At 43.6% G+C, this 13,864-nt stretch overlaps 1 protein-coding gene across 7 annotated transcripts in view; it reads right to left on the bottom strand.

The window, feature by feature from the left end:
- NCOA6 (nuclear receptor coactivator 6) overlaps positions 1-13,864 on the bottom strand; it is a 76,991-nt gene that overhangs the window by 19,565 nt on the left and 43,562 nt on the right. For 6 of the 7 annotated variants that reach the window (XM_075901411.1, XM_075901410.1, XM_075901412.1 and 3 more), the window contains 2 exons: positions 7,028-7,149; positions 531-3,476 (listed from right to left, as the gene is read on the bottom strand). In XM_075901411.1, coding sequence (XP_075757526.1) covers positions 531-3,476; positions 7,028-7,149 — 3,068 coding nt within the window. The remainder of the gene's footprint in view (positions 1-530; positions 3,477-7,027; positions 7,150-13,864) is intronic. The other variant, XM_075901413.1, reaches the window with a different exon arrangement.

The raw sequence follows: 13,864 nt of genomic DNA, 5'->3' as shown, positions 1-13,864 counted from the left end.
GGATAAATTAGAGCTAAATAACAGCACAGAACACTGAGAATCAGGACTAGTGGCTGTAAAGAAAATGTATGGTATTTTGGAAACTTTGCCACACCCATGATAAGTGGCCATCCAGCTAAATAAAATCATGCTGGACCAGGGAGTGCCAGACTAGAGAGGTTCAACCTGTACTTGAAGACTCACATAAAACTGAACGGAAATCACAATTTTTTAATGAAAGCACTGTTCTAAGAGGTGACTGAACAGTTCTCTTATGTAAGCATTGGGTAATGTGGGAACAAGAAAGCCCATTTCTATTTTTAAAAAAAGGGGTGGGGTGTATTTTCAGTATACCAGCACAGTTATACCATTTGGATGCTATAAAAAACAATGCTCTAGGAGCTGCAAAACTAGGTTACCACCACCTTTTGGTGAACTGCCTAAATTTTATGTTAACTGCAAATACAGATTTCTAAATCTCTACATAACTGAATTTCTGGCTCATAAATGTAAGAGGTGTGTGAGCATAACTGGGCACACACAGTACGTACCTATATTCTGTGGCAATTCCAGATGTGCTCCTTTTTCCTCCACTAAACCAATCCCAATTTGCTCATCTGGTAAACCACCACGGTTACTATTAGTGCTTGGAGCGGTAGGTGCAAGCTCTGAGATCACAGGAGTGGTTACTACTGACAGTACATTCGTGGGAGGAGTGTTGCTTGATAAGCTTGGTGATACAGAAACAGAAACAGTAGCAGCCATGCTAACACTCAAATTCCCAGGCCCAGAAGTGCTCTGTCTTAGAAGACTGAGTGCTGGAGGTGTCACAGTTCTATTGTCTAGTTCTACAGGTAATTGCTCTGTTCCCAGACTATTAGGGACTGATATTTCTAGCCCCTGGCCTTCACTTTCTCCATCCAAAGAATGCTGTTCCTCCCCTTTTTCAAGAGAGCCTGTAACTTTTTTACATGCTTTGGTCAGCAAAAATTGACCAATCTTGTCCACTTTTCCCTTTCCCTTACCAGATGAAACTGGACTTCGCCTGTTTCCAGAAGATCCCGGACTACTTGTTAGAAGAGATGAAACCACAGCTCCAGACTGTGTTGTTGTTACAGTGCACTGATCAGCTGATACACTAACTTGAGAACTGGACTCATCTGGGTTCAAATCTTTGACTTGTTGAACATGGGGATGTGGAAGAACATTTGAAGATGCCACAGATGGGGAAGAAGGAAGTTGAATAGGAGCTGCCAGTGGATTAAGAACCAGTGACCTGCTAGTTGGTATGCTAGGGACAGGGCTATTAGATGATGTGCTAGGAGGAGCAGGCCCTGATGAAAACTTTATGTTCTGTGGTATATGCAGCGGACCAACAACAGCAACTGACTGAGGCATTAAATTAGAGTTAGAAGTCAAGGGTGCAGCTGGAATTGTACTTGGCTGAGATCCTTTCATAACCTGAATGATGGAAGAGGAGTTTATAAAAACTGGTGTAATAAACTGAGGCCGGGAATTAGACTGGACTGCTGATTGTCCCTCAGAAACCATCACTTTGTTACCTACATTCGGCATTGTGACGACAGTGGAAACTAATGCAGGCTGTAAATGAGATGGCAAAGGTGTTGATGTGTTAGCAGAAGATGTAATGGGGTTTGAAGTTACAAAAACTGTTATCTGATTGGGTGGTAAAGGAGTAGAAATAGAGGAAGAGCTAACAGGTCTTTGTATTACAGGAGGAACATTCTGGGAAACATTTAAATTAATCTCTGCTAGTTCTTGGTGCACTTGAGTTGAACAGGCTTCATTATTCTGGGGCAAACTTAAGGAACTGGAAGGTTCTTTGCTTGAAGAAGAATCCTGTAGTGGAGTAACAACAGCTATCTTCTTTGGCTCCTCACCAGAGGTTACCATTGGTGTTAGTTCAAGACTGGTGAGACTAGGGGGTTTAATGGTTACATTAGGAGCTCCAGAATTATCTAGAAGTTGACTTAAGGAAGTTGGTGCCTCTCTTATACTCTTATTTTCCTCCAAGTTGGGAAGCTTATTAGAATCTAAAGACGACCCATCTTTTTGTGGTTGTTCTTCAGGGACCAACATTTTGATTTCTTGGTTGGGAATGCCTTTGAGTTCAATATTAGGCTGGTCTTTGTTACCCTGGACAAGCTGTATATTCTGGCATTCATTGTCCTGAGAAACATTAAGGCTCTCTTTGCTATCCTCAGGAATGCCAGTCATAACAGACACAGAAATTGCAGGATTCTGAGTATTCAGCATGTTATTTGGAAAATTTGTTGTCATAGGCGTTGGCATAGAAGTAGGACCAGCCACCATGTTTCTTTGTAACTCCATGTTTTGTAACAGCGATGGGTTCGGCTGAGTTGGCAATGCTAATTTAGCTGTTTTTGAATTTTGTCGGCCAGGACTTGGTGTCGTTTTCCTACTAGATCCAGGACTGGACCGTCTGCTATTGCTTGGACTTGCTCGTTTTGTTCCTCCCGTGTTGGTTTGCTTTCCTGAATTGACAACAACAGTATCTAGCTTGTGTGACTGTGGAGCAGCAAAACCAGACTGATTATTAATTGTGAGATTTGATGGGGCTTGTCCAATGGCCTTCAAAGTAGTAGGATTAAGACCCTGCTGATCAAATCCTCTGTTGAGATTAGGCCTTGGAGGCAAAGGAATATTAATTTGGGGAGGAAAGAGACCCGCAATGGAAGCGTTAAGTCTCTCTGGAGATAAGCTTATTTCTGACGGTTCTGTGCTAGGTGGACGGTTATTAGGAGTCTGAGGATAGTATGGTCTTGGGCTTGCCCTGTTCGGGGTTTTAGGCCTTGAAGTTTGAGATGGGGTGGCAACATTTGGGAAATGGTGTGTAAGAGAGCCAGGCAGAGAATTAGATTGTTGTTGAGGACTCGCACCTTGGGAAGTTGAAAGGGGAGAAGGTCCAGGTTTTGGCCCAGTCATCATTAATTGAGTTTGTGAAACTACTAAATGAGAAGTCATATTATTTTGCACCCCAGATGCTGGTGGCCCTTCAGCTCCATTTCCTTCTGGGAGAGGGGGTACTGATGAAACTTCTCCCAGCGGTGAACTGGATGGATTCTGTACATTATCCTGGTAAACCATTTTTCTTGCACTATTTCCCAGAGGAGGATTGCCTGGCAAAGAAATTCTTTGTTTATCAGGAGATGGAGGTACTGATCCAGGACCTTGCAAACTAACCATTACTGACATGTTACCGGTTTGCTGCATTGGCATTCTCTGAATCTCTGGATTTAAGGAGCCTCTAGGCTGATGAACACCATGCGGCACAGGAAGTCTGACTGACTTAGAATCCTGCTGCATCATGAGCATCATCATCATTTGTTGCTGTTGCTGTTGAGTCTGTGGCTGCGGCTGGGGTGGTGGCTGCTGCTGTTGCTGCTGCGCATGTTGCATAAGTTGAGGTGGCATCTGCTGAAGCGACCTTTGTTCCACTGGTTGAGACGGATAACCTAAAACAGACAAAACTGAAGCTATTCACTCTTAGAAATTTCAGAAAAACAGTCTGAGACCAGGTCCAACAGATACACAATACAGAAATGATTATTTAACATGACAGTGGTCTCGAATTACTGGTTTATACTCACTACAGGGTGATAGCCCCAGGACAAGAGTCATTTCACCAAGGCAAAAGCTTTAACACAAACAACACCACCACATGGCATTTATCAGTGCCATCATTCAACAGACAGCTGACTTCCAGGAACTTGAATTCAGGTGGCATGTAATTCTGTTACAGCAATCAGTGGCTACCACTCTGGGTTGATTTCATCTGAAGAACAACTCTGTTCAGTGGCTTTTATAGGTGTGTTCTCACTGAAAGGGCAAAGTTGAACACTGCCTGTATTTACCTAGGTCTTTGAAATAGGGGAAAAAATTAACAGATTCTGAACAGCAAACTTATGACTGAAATTGGACAGCTTCAGGAACACACTGCAATAATTACATATCATATTACACAGCCAAAGAGCAAAAATGATGTGGTGGTCCTAAGAGCCAGTTAAAAGCAGGGGTGGGCAATCATTTTTAAGGGGATCCACTCCAAGAATCTGGTAAGTGGTCAAGGGCTGCACTCTTCCATGGTATTAATGGAGGTGGCGCAGGGTCTGTGATGGAGGATGGGTACAGAAGGGAGCTAAGGATAAGGGACTGAAGGAGGAGGTGTGGGATCTGGGAGGAAGCTTGGGTGAAAGAGGGGGTTGTGACTTGGGGCAGGAGACAGGGATGCAAAAGAGGGTGCAGGATCCAAGAGGGGATATGGGTGCAGGAGAGGGGTGGAGGAGGGAGTGCCAGGTCTGGGAGGCACCTGTGACAGGAATGCGAAGGTGGGGGGGGTGCAGAGATCTGGGCTGTGACTGGGATGCAAGGTCTGGGAAAGGGTTGTGATCTGGAGGAGAGGTATCAGAGGGGGTGCAGGGTCTGGGATAGGGTTGTCACCTGCAGAAACCTGCAGGAGGAGGTGAGTGGGATTGGGGTGCAGGAGGGGGACAGAGTGTTGGGAGGGAGGGAGGAACTGGGGTGCCAGTGGCTGGCTTTGGCTGGGAGATACTTACCAGCCCAGCAGGTTCCTCAACCAGGGTCCCTGCCTTCCATGCCCCTGCACCAGCTGCAGAGGCCATGTATAGCTGTGAACACTGTGAGCCCAGGGGGGAGGGGCATTTTGTGCACTGCCTGTCCTGCGAGATTGTACTGGGGGTGGGGGCAACACGCAAAGCCTCTCCTCCCCTCCCCCTGGGCTTGCAGCCTTCAGAGAGGTGCCTGACTGATCCTCCCACAGGCCAAATCTGGTCTGCCAGCTGTATTTTGCCCACCCCTGGTTTAAAATCTGAAATGATCTCTATCTATAGTCTATCCGATAGACGCAGGGAGGATACATCTAATTAAGTCTTTTACTTGTACTTCTCCATGGAATTATTTAAGAAATGCATATCAATGTAAAGCAGTGTAGGTCCTAATGTTAACAATCAGAGCTCTTCTAAAAAGGAGAGAGAGCAAGTACAGGCAGTCCCCGGGTTACGTACAAGATAGGGACTGTAGGTTTGTTCTTAAGTTGAATCTGTATGTAAGTCGGAACTGGCGTCCAGATTCAGCCGCTGCTGAAACTGACCGCCAGTTCTGACTTACATACAGATTCAACTTAAGAACCCCAAGTCAGCTGCTGCTGAAACTGATCAGCGGCTGATTCCAGGAAGCCTGGGGCAGAGCAACTCTGCCTCGGGCTTCCTGTAGTCAGCGCTGGTCAGTTTCAGCAGCGGCTGACTTGGGGACGCCTGGGGCAGAGCAGCTGGGGTGCTGCTGGGTTGCTCCAGTAGCACCGCTCCTCGGCGCTACTGGACCAACCCAGCAGCACCCCAGCTGCTCTGCCCCAGGCGTCCTGATTCAGCCACTGCTGAAACTGACCAGCAGCGGCTGAATCAGGACCTGGGGCAGAGCAGCTGGGGTGTTGCTGGGTTGGTCCAGTAGTGCCCAGAGCAGCGCTGCAGGACCAATCGGCAGCGCCCCAGCTGCTCTGCCCCAGGGTCCACAACAAAAGCCTGGTCTGCTGGGGGGGGGGGGGCACACTAGCTGCGCCCCCCCCCCCCCCAGCAGACCAGGGACACAGGGAGCAGAGCCGCAGCGGCAGCGGGGTGCTGCGCCTCTGAGGCTTTGCTCTGGCAAAGTCTCAGAGGCGAGGGATCCCGCCGCAGCTGCGGCTTCAGTCCCGGTGCCTGTGGTCTGCTGGGGGGGGCGCAGCTAGTGTGCCCCCCCCCCCCCAGCAGACCAGGCTTTTGTTGTGGACAAAACTTTTATTGTTTTACTGTTTTTTTTCTTGATGTTTGTATTTTTAAATCTTTGGTTTATTGGTCTTATAGGATGTAGAGTCAGAGATAACATTTGTCTTTAATGACTGATTTCTTTACCTAAAAGTAGAAGTTTTGTCTATTTTGGAAAGATATTATGGATTGAGACATACAGGCAGTCCCCGACTTACGCGGATCCGACTTACGAACGGGGCTTTCTCGCCCCGGAGGTCGAGGTGGCGGATTGCTGCCTGCGAGCTCCGGGGCGAGAAAGCCCCGTTCGTAAGCTGCTCCCGGTGCCCCTGGTCTGCTGGAGACCGTCTCCAGCAGACCACGGGCACCGGGACTGAAGCCGCAGCAGCGGCGGGTTCCCGCGCTTCTGAGGCTTTGCCAGAGCAAAGCCTCAGAAGCGCGGGAACCCGTCGCTGCTGCGGCTTCGCTCCCGGTGCCTGTGGTGCCTGAAACTAACCAGCAGCCCTGAAACTGACTGAGCTCTGGCAAAGTCTCAGAGGCGAGGGACCCCGCCGCGGCTGCGGCTTCAGTCCCGGTGCCTGTGGCCTGGGAGAATAAAATTGTTTTTATTTACTAAAGATGTGCAAGATTGTTTAAAATGTACAATGAGAATTGCATTACACCTTTTCAAACTTCATCTGGCAGATTTGACCTAATGTTGGCTAAATACATTCTAACAGCCCTGACCAATTACGTCGAGGCAATCCTGCTCCTCCAGTGAAAATCTTCTTATAGGGGGCATGCAAACTAACACTTAATCAGATTATATTTTGGACTCTAACAAGTCTGATGTCTTGGAGATAAAATGTGACACAAAGCTAGAACTTTAAATGATTATCTGTTCTAAATTTTAAAGAAACAAGGCAATTAGACTTAGTTTGTAGAGTTGAATTTCATTGAAAGAAATGTGAAAAACTGAATACTGGCCCAGGAATTACAGTAAATTTCAAAGGTTAAAATGTTGTCTCTGAATTCGATTCAATAGTATACACTAAGTATAGTGCAGAGCAGAATTTGGCCATAAGGGTTGATTCAAATACAACTTTAAATAAAATAAAACATTTAGACCACAAACACCAATGATTTATTAGTGTCTGATGTCAGTTAAGAAACAATATATACCTCCACATATAATATTCCCATTGTAAAAAATACTGTTTACCATATTTATATACTACAATAAAATAGTCATGTTAAGAACTTGTTATCACCTGGTGGTCTGTTTGTGAAATCTGAAAGTTTGGGGCCAGTGTTATCTAAATTTATTCCTTGCTCTCCAGGCAATGGTGGCTGATCAGTCTCCTCCAGGCCAGCTGGTCGTGTTTCTGAAGAACTTGAAGAGAAATAATTATAATTAATGAACATTCAAGACGTTCCCCAGCCAGTGACAAATTTCGTTCAGAATTTGCCTGAATTATTTATAATTAATAAATAATCCACAGCATTCATGTAGGACTTTTTATTCATAGATCCCAAAGTGGGTTATTTAAGTGAGCAAGCATCCCCATTTCACAGATAGGCAGACATACACAAATTAAATGACATGCCCAAAATCATACATGGAAACAGGTGTACAGAGGAAAACAAATCCCATGTCCCCAGAGGTTCAGCCCAGTGCCTGATGCACAAGATCAAAGGGAAGCACTATGGGCTAAAGTTCTAGTGATCTGCAACACTGTTTTCTCTTACACATAAGTCAGGTACTGAAAGAAATGCCAATGTGTATTACAAGCACTGCATTGTATTTGCTTTGTTTGAGTACTTCTCTAATATTATAATGAAAACTATAACTGCATATGGCTGGTAGAAGAGTTAAACATTTTTAAAGGGGCCTGCACCATGATTTCCCACAGTATACGAACAAACCTGTTCCATATTTCACAGTCCTCTACAAGTTTTCAGAAAAAAATTATTTGAGATAGTAGGCTTCAAAGGCTATTTATCCAGAAATTAAAAAAAAATCTGTGAATAGTGGATGCAAAGGTTCTGAAACTTGATCAAGGAAACTCAATTATACATGTTTAAACTTGCAGAAGCAGTACCAAAATAGTCAGTTTAGACGACGTATCTAATCCTCTCAAAGACACTGAAAACAGACTTATTCTAATACAGAAAACAGCCAATTCTATGCAAGCTTTATTCTGCCAATGTGTATATATTCCAGGGACTGAGTCAGCAAAGTTACAATGCTTAGGGGAGTACATTTGGCACATCCAGTCCGCTGCAGCTATATTTATGTGCCAATTAGCCAACATTTCATCCTGCCTCTTTGCCATACACGTCAGTAGCACTTTATTTAGCTAAGCATTTTTGTCTATCAATTTCATTCACACTCATTTGGTTTTTAAAAAGCCAGCAACAGATCCAAAAATCTGAACCTAATGTTTCAAAATATGGAAACTCTTCACTACAGAGGCTCAGATGAAACTTTTAATTGCAAAAATCCTATTCTGAGAAACAAGTACCACCTCTTCATAAAGAGAAAGACTGTAGTACATAGTAACAAAATCCAGCTATTATCTAGGGCTTTTCATCAGTTTATGAAGCATTTCAAGAAAGAGATAAAAATACCATTACCTCTATTTTAAAGAGGGGAAAACAGACAGTGAGGTGAAGTGACTTGACCAAGATCAGCTCTGCCACTGGACTGATGAATGATCTCCCAAGCCCAGCTGTCTATCTGCTAGACCACTTTGCCCCAATCTCATTTTGGCTCACTAGATACTAAGCAATCTAAAATCCTGTTTAATTAGTTAACTGGTTAAATGTTAAGTTTGACTAGTTAACTGATTAAACAGGGGAGGGCAGGGGGAGGTGCTCCAGCCCACTTGGGCTGGAAAGGCCCCCCTCCGCCTGCCACAGGCAAGGTCTGCTCCAGCCCAGCTGCTTGCTGGGTCACTTCCCAGCCTACAGGAACTAGCAGCCCCACACAGGGGTCCAGTGGGACTGCTCCCCAGGTACCGGCCAACCATTACTTGGTAAGCATCATCCATTACAAATTAACATCCCTACTAGGCACCACTGAAATATACATACAGCAATTTAAAAAAAGTTGAATTAAGACATGCACAAGATAGATCAGATGAAAGGTTCAGGCAGCAACAGCCCCTAAGCACCTGGCATACACATGGCTCTAAAGAGATGTACCCTTTTGTACAAGGGCTCACACTTGCAGCATTCGGTTATGGTAAAAACCTTTGGCTCTCTATCCATTCTGGGAAACTATGACTTCCCCACACTCACCAACTTGAGTGTAACCAGGAAAGTTCCCATCGACCTCCCAGTTAAAAGCACTCTGACCCTTATCTCAAATGACAAAACCTTCCTAAATGCCCCTCTGCCCAGCTCACCTCCAGTTCTACGAATCTTAGGGCAAGCCTTTGGTGCAGATTTACACATTACATTATTGTTTGCATCCTTCTAGTGCACTGTCCCTACACAGTGCAACATATGCGGAACTGTAGGGAAAATGTCTAATTACATTTATATTTAGTAGTACTAAGCCTATTTTAAAAGTTTGCATTAATGAGCAAAATTTGCTATAAAGAACTGAGCTATGTAGTCTTTTTTTCCTCCTGCTACACCTCAACATCCTTCTATGCTGACCTCTTAAGACTGCAGGTCAAATATTTCTCTTAGAATAAATCTTTATTTAAGTGTTGTGTTCACTCTTGAACCTACCCTCAAAACTGTATGTTGGACAATTTTTAATGACTGGGTTAAACATTGTCATACTCATACTGTCTATGTCTGTGGCAGCAGGCACAGCTGGCGGGAGGGGTGCACGTTCCCCGTCTGGGAGATGGACACACAGACAAACTCTCTCAAATTTATAGTAGATAGCTGTCCCTTTCTCCCACCCCTGCCCCAGTGTGATTACAGCTGTCCAAGTCCCCATTTCAGGGCCCTTGTTGCCCTCCTGTGGTCATTATACAGTATAACTGTCCCTACTGACTCCACTCCCCTCCCCTTTCCATGTTAGAATCATAGAACCACAGAGCTGGAAGGGACCTCAGAAGGTCATCAAGTCCAGCCCCCTGCTCTAGGCAGGACCAATCCCAACTAAATCAACCCAGCCTGGGCTTTGTCAAGCCGAGACTTAAACACCTCTAGGGATGGAGACTCCACTACTTCCCTAGGTAACCCATTCCAGTGCTTCACCACCCTCCTAGTGAAATAGTTTTTCCTAATATCCAACCTGGACCTCTCCCACTGCAACTTGAGACCATTGTTATGTTATGAAGAACAATCCCATTCCAGGCACGTCCCATGTCCTGGCACAGCCAAATCCTTCCCTTGGTTTAAGTTATGCAAAGTGGAAGCTGCCTAGTAAATTCAGTGGTCCTAACCTTATCATTTAGGAGTTCTTGAACAAACAGACACACAAACTCTCTCAAATACATAGTAGATACAAATGCTGAACTAACTGGTATTGTTTTTAGTCAAAGTTCATTGTTCTAAATTCTTCCCTATGTCTTGCATGGAAAAAGCTCTATAGCTTTTAAAGAAAAACTCTCTGCAAAGAAATTCCTCTTATTCCTTATGCAAAAGAAGTTAATAGAAGCCAAGTAAGTTAAGAATAAAAAAATGTAGGCAATCACTGAAAGAACTGCAAAGAAAATAAAGCATAAAGCATCTCTAAGTAGCACCAAGTAGCTGGGGGAAGGAAGGGCAGAAAGAAAGGTATCAGAGTAATACCGGTTTTAGGTATCAGAGTAATAACTATGCTGAAGTTTAGCAAAGCAAGAGTTTGGAATAAACAAAGGAGTACAGCAACTTCGTAATATAGCCATACTCTTACAATACTGCTCAATACTAAGCCATACAAAATTTAGAATCAATGCCATGCTGTATAAAGTTTATGAAATTGTACTTTGTAAAAGACAGGCAATAACATCAAACACTACTACAACAAAAAAAGGTACAGTAGTAAAGCAAATTAAATATAGTAATAATAATTGCCATAGCTTAATACAAACAAGCTGCAAGTAGAATTTTTCATCCCCATTTAGAAGGTTGTCAAGAGAACAAATAGCTTTATGTGGCATTATAAACCCAGAAGACAGCTTTACAAATCCATATATACTGATGTCTTCTAGGCTCATAACCAGGTGATCATCAAAGTTGCAACTGATGTAAACAAAATACGAACCTTGGTTTTCTTTGAGTAATTTTAATGATTAACAACTGCACTTTTCAGAAAACGTGCCACTCTTTTGTTCTCTTCTGCATTATTTTGCTGTTGCTGTGGGAAACAAGGCAGGCAACTAAAGCTACTGTTGTTTTAAATTGCTCTGCAGTGCAGGTGGGCACTATTAAACAGCTGCTGTGCTTTATCTGAGTGGTGGCTCTATAGAGGTACCAACAATAATTAGCCACTGTTTGTAAAACACTTGGGCTGTGTCTACAATGGGCCACTTATTCCGGAAAAGTGGCTGCTTTTCCGGTATAAGCTGCAAGCTGTCTACACTGGCCCCTTGAATTTCTGGAAAAGCAGTGACTATTTACTGTAAGAAATCAGCTGCTTTCCCGGAAAAACTATGCTGCTCCCGCTCAGGCAAAAGTCCTTTTTCCGGAAAACTGTTCCGGAAAAGGGCCAGTATAGACAGCCCAGTAGTCTTTTCCGGAAAAAAGCCCCGATCATGAAAATGACGATCGTGGCTTTTTTCCGGAAAAGCGCGTCTACATTGGCCACAGACGCTTTTCTGGAAAAAGGGCTTTTCCGGAAAAGCAGCCTGCCAGTGAAGACGCTCTTTTTCCGGAAATACTTATAACGGAAAACTGTTCCGTTTTAAGCATTTCCGGAAATTTATGCCAGTGTAGACACAGCCTTGGAGATCTTTGGATATAAGGTGTGGGATAAAATAATTATTCTAATAAAAGGAAAAACAATTATTTGCAAAAATCTGGTCCTTTTAAAAAATGTTGATTTAACTAAAAATATCGATCTTTCTACTGAATGTAGAAAGTTTCAGTGACTTCATAAGATTGTTAGAATGTTCTTTGTTCATGGGATCTCTCATATTTGGTGCATTAAATTCCACTATAAGCCACCTTTGTTGTAACACTTCAGTTGCTGCGGTTCATACAGATTAGTGCTCTGAAGAGTGCACCAGAAAGTCGGGAGCACTGTACAAACATATATACACAAAATACATTTAAAAGATACATTGCAAGGTCAAACACTCAGTAATTAGGAAATGACAAAATTAAAGTTGCTGATGCGGTCTTGATTTGTCCCCCTTGTGCATATACATTGTGATTAAGCCTTAAATTACATGATCATATTTTGTTTTTTCTACAGGACCCGTCTCATTCATTACATATGATGAACCTATTCTGAAGATAAATTAGGGTTGTGTAGTGAAAGAGACTTGTCTGTAGGAGCCCTGTTTCATTTGTTCGTGAAGTTTGAAAGCATGAACGAGGCAGGGAATTGTAGAAAAAGAAAGGATGGTCTGATGGGTAAGACAGTTAAATGCGGTCTTGGAGATATGAATTCTGTGGTAGAAGCAGGGATAGAGTGAGTATGTGGTGGGCAAGTCATTTGAACCAATAACTTTTCACAAGTGGACACTAATCAGGTGCTCCTAATTTTCTGGGTGCCTGATTTGAGACCCTAGAACCTGTAACTGAAGTCAGTGGGAAATGTGCTTGGAAAATATGAAATCCTTTATAGTGCCAAACTCCTGAAAAATTCATGTCCTTACCTCTTTAATCCAGCAACCATGGGAAATAGGCTATGCTGGTTTATGGAATTATCCAGACCATAGGTGTTTGCCATAATGAAGGGTAAGCAAAATCTATTACTAAACCTTTTGTATGTACAAACCATTATAGAGTACTATACATATATAACATGTCATAAGATAAAGCTGTACTGCACTGAATTTCAACTTTTGGGGGGTGTCTAGAAGGATCATTGGGTGCAAAAATGTGCTGGGGTGGGAGTGCAGGGTCTGGGAGAAAGGGAGAGTACATGAAGGGGATGGGGTACAGGGTCTGGGTGTGAGAGGCATGGGTGCTTAACTGATGCCCCACTCTCGGGGGCACCCGTGCCACTCCTAAGCACCTATGGGAGAAACAGGGGAAAAGCCTCCAGGCAAGCAAGCACTCCCTGGGCTGCTGTTCCCCCACTCAGGAGCAGGGGGAGGAGAGGCGCAGAGCCACTTCCTCCTTCCTCTGCCAGACAGGCCTGCGAGGATCAGAGCTCCCCCCTACAGCAGGGAGCTGGTGCTGGTGCTCTACTCATGTAGGAGTTGTGTTCCCGGATCACAGACACTCAGATTAAGGAGGTTGAAGTGTATCCCAATTTGGGCACCCCAAATTAGGGCACCATAATCAAGATGTACCTCAGCACCCCGTCTGTAAAAAGGGGAATTAAAAAAATGACATCTCAAGGGGTGTTGTAAAAATAAATTAATGATTTTTTGTAAAACACTCAGCTACCAGCATGACAACTATAGAACATCAGATTCTCTCTTCAGAGCAGTATTTGAATTACGTGGAGTAAGGAAGATCAGGAAAAATATTGAACAATGAGGAGAAAACAAAATATTGATGAGGTGCTCATTAAGGGTAGTTCTACACAGCAGTGTTATTTTAGAATAACGTCAGTTATTCTGAAATAACATATTGTGCGCCTACATAGCAAGACCATTATTTCAAAATAAATTCGAAATAACAGGCTTCTTACTCTGATTTCTGTCAACCTCATTATAGGAGGAGCAAGGAAAGTCAGAGGAAGAGTGCTCTATTTTGAAATAAGTGCTGCTTAGACATTCCCAAATTCAAAATAAAATATTTTGCCTTAAGCTAAGCAATTAGCTCAAGTTGCATAGCTTATTTTGAGTTTAGCCCTGCTGTGTAGACGTACCCTAAGCGAACACTATGCATTCTGTGCAAGGCAGGGCGCTTGTGGAGAAAAAAATCATGTAATTAAAAATTATATCATAATGCAATGCAAAGAGAAACAAATTAAAATTTTCATGGACAGCATTAATTCTGGCGTTTGCTAATTTCTGACTGCTGGACTTTGCACCCTTAAT

This window comes from Pelodiscus sinensis, chromosome 18 (assembly GCF_049634645.1).
Source record: "Pelodiscus sinensis isolate JC-2024 chromosome 18, ASM4963464v1, whole genome shotgun sequence".
Lineage (NCBI taxonomy): Eukaryota > Metazoa > Chordata > Testudines > Trionychidae > Pelodiscus > Pelodiscus sinensis.
The sequence above is the reverse complement of the archived record's forward strand: the minus strand, read 5'-3'. Positions and strand labels throughout refer to the sequence as shown.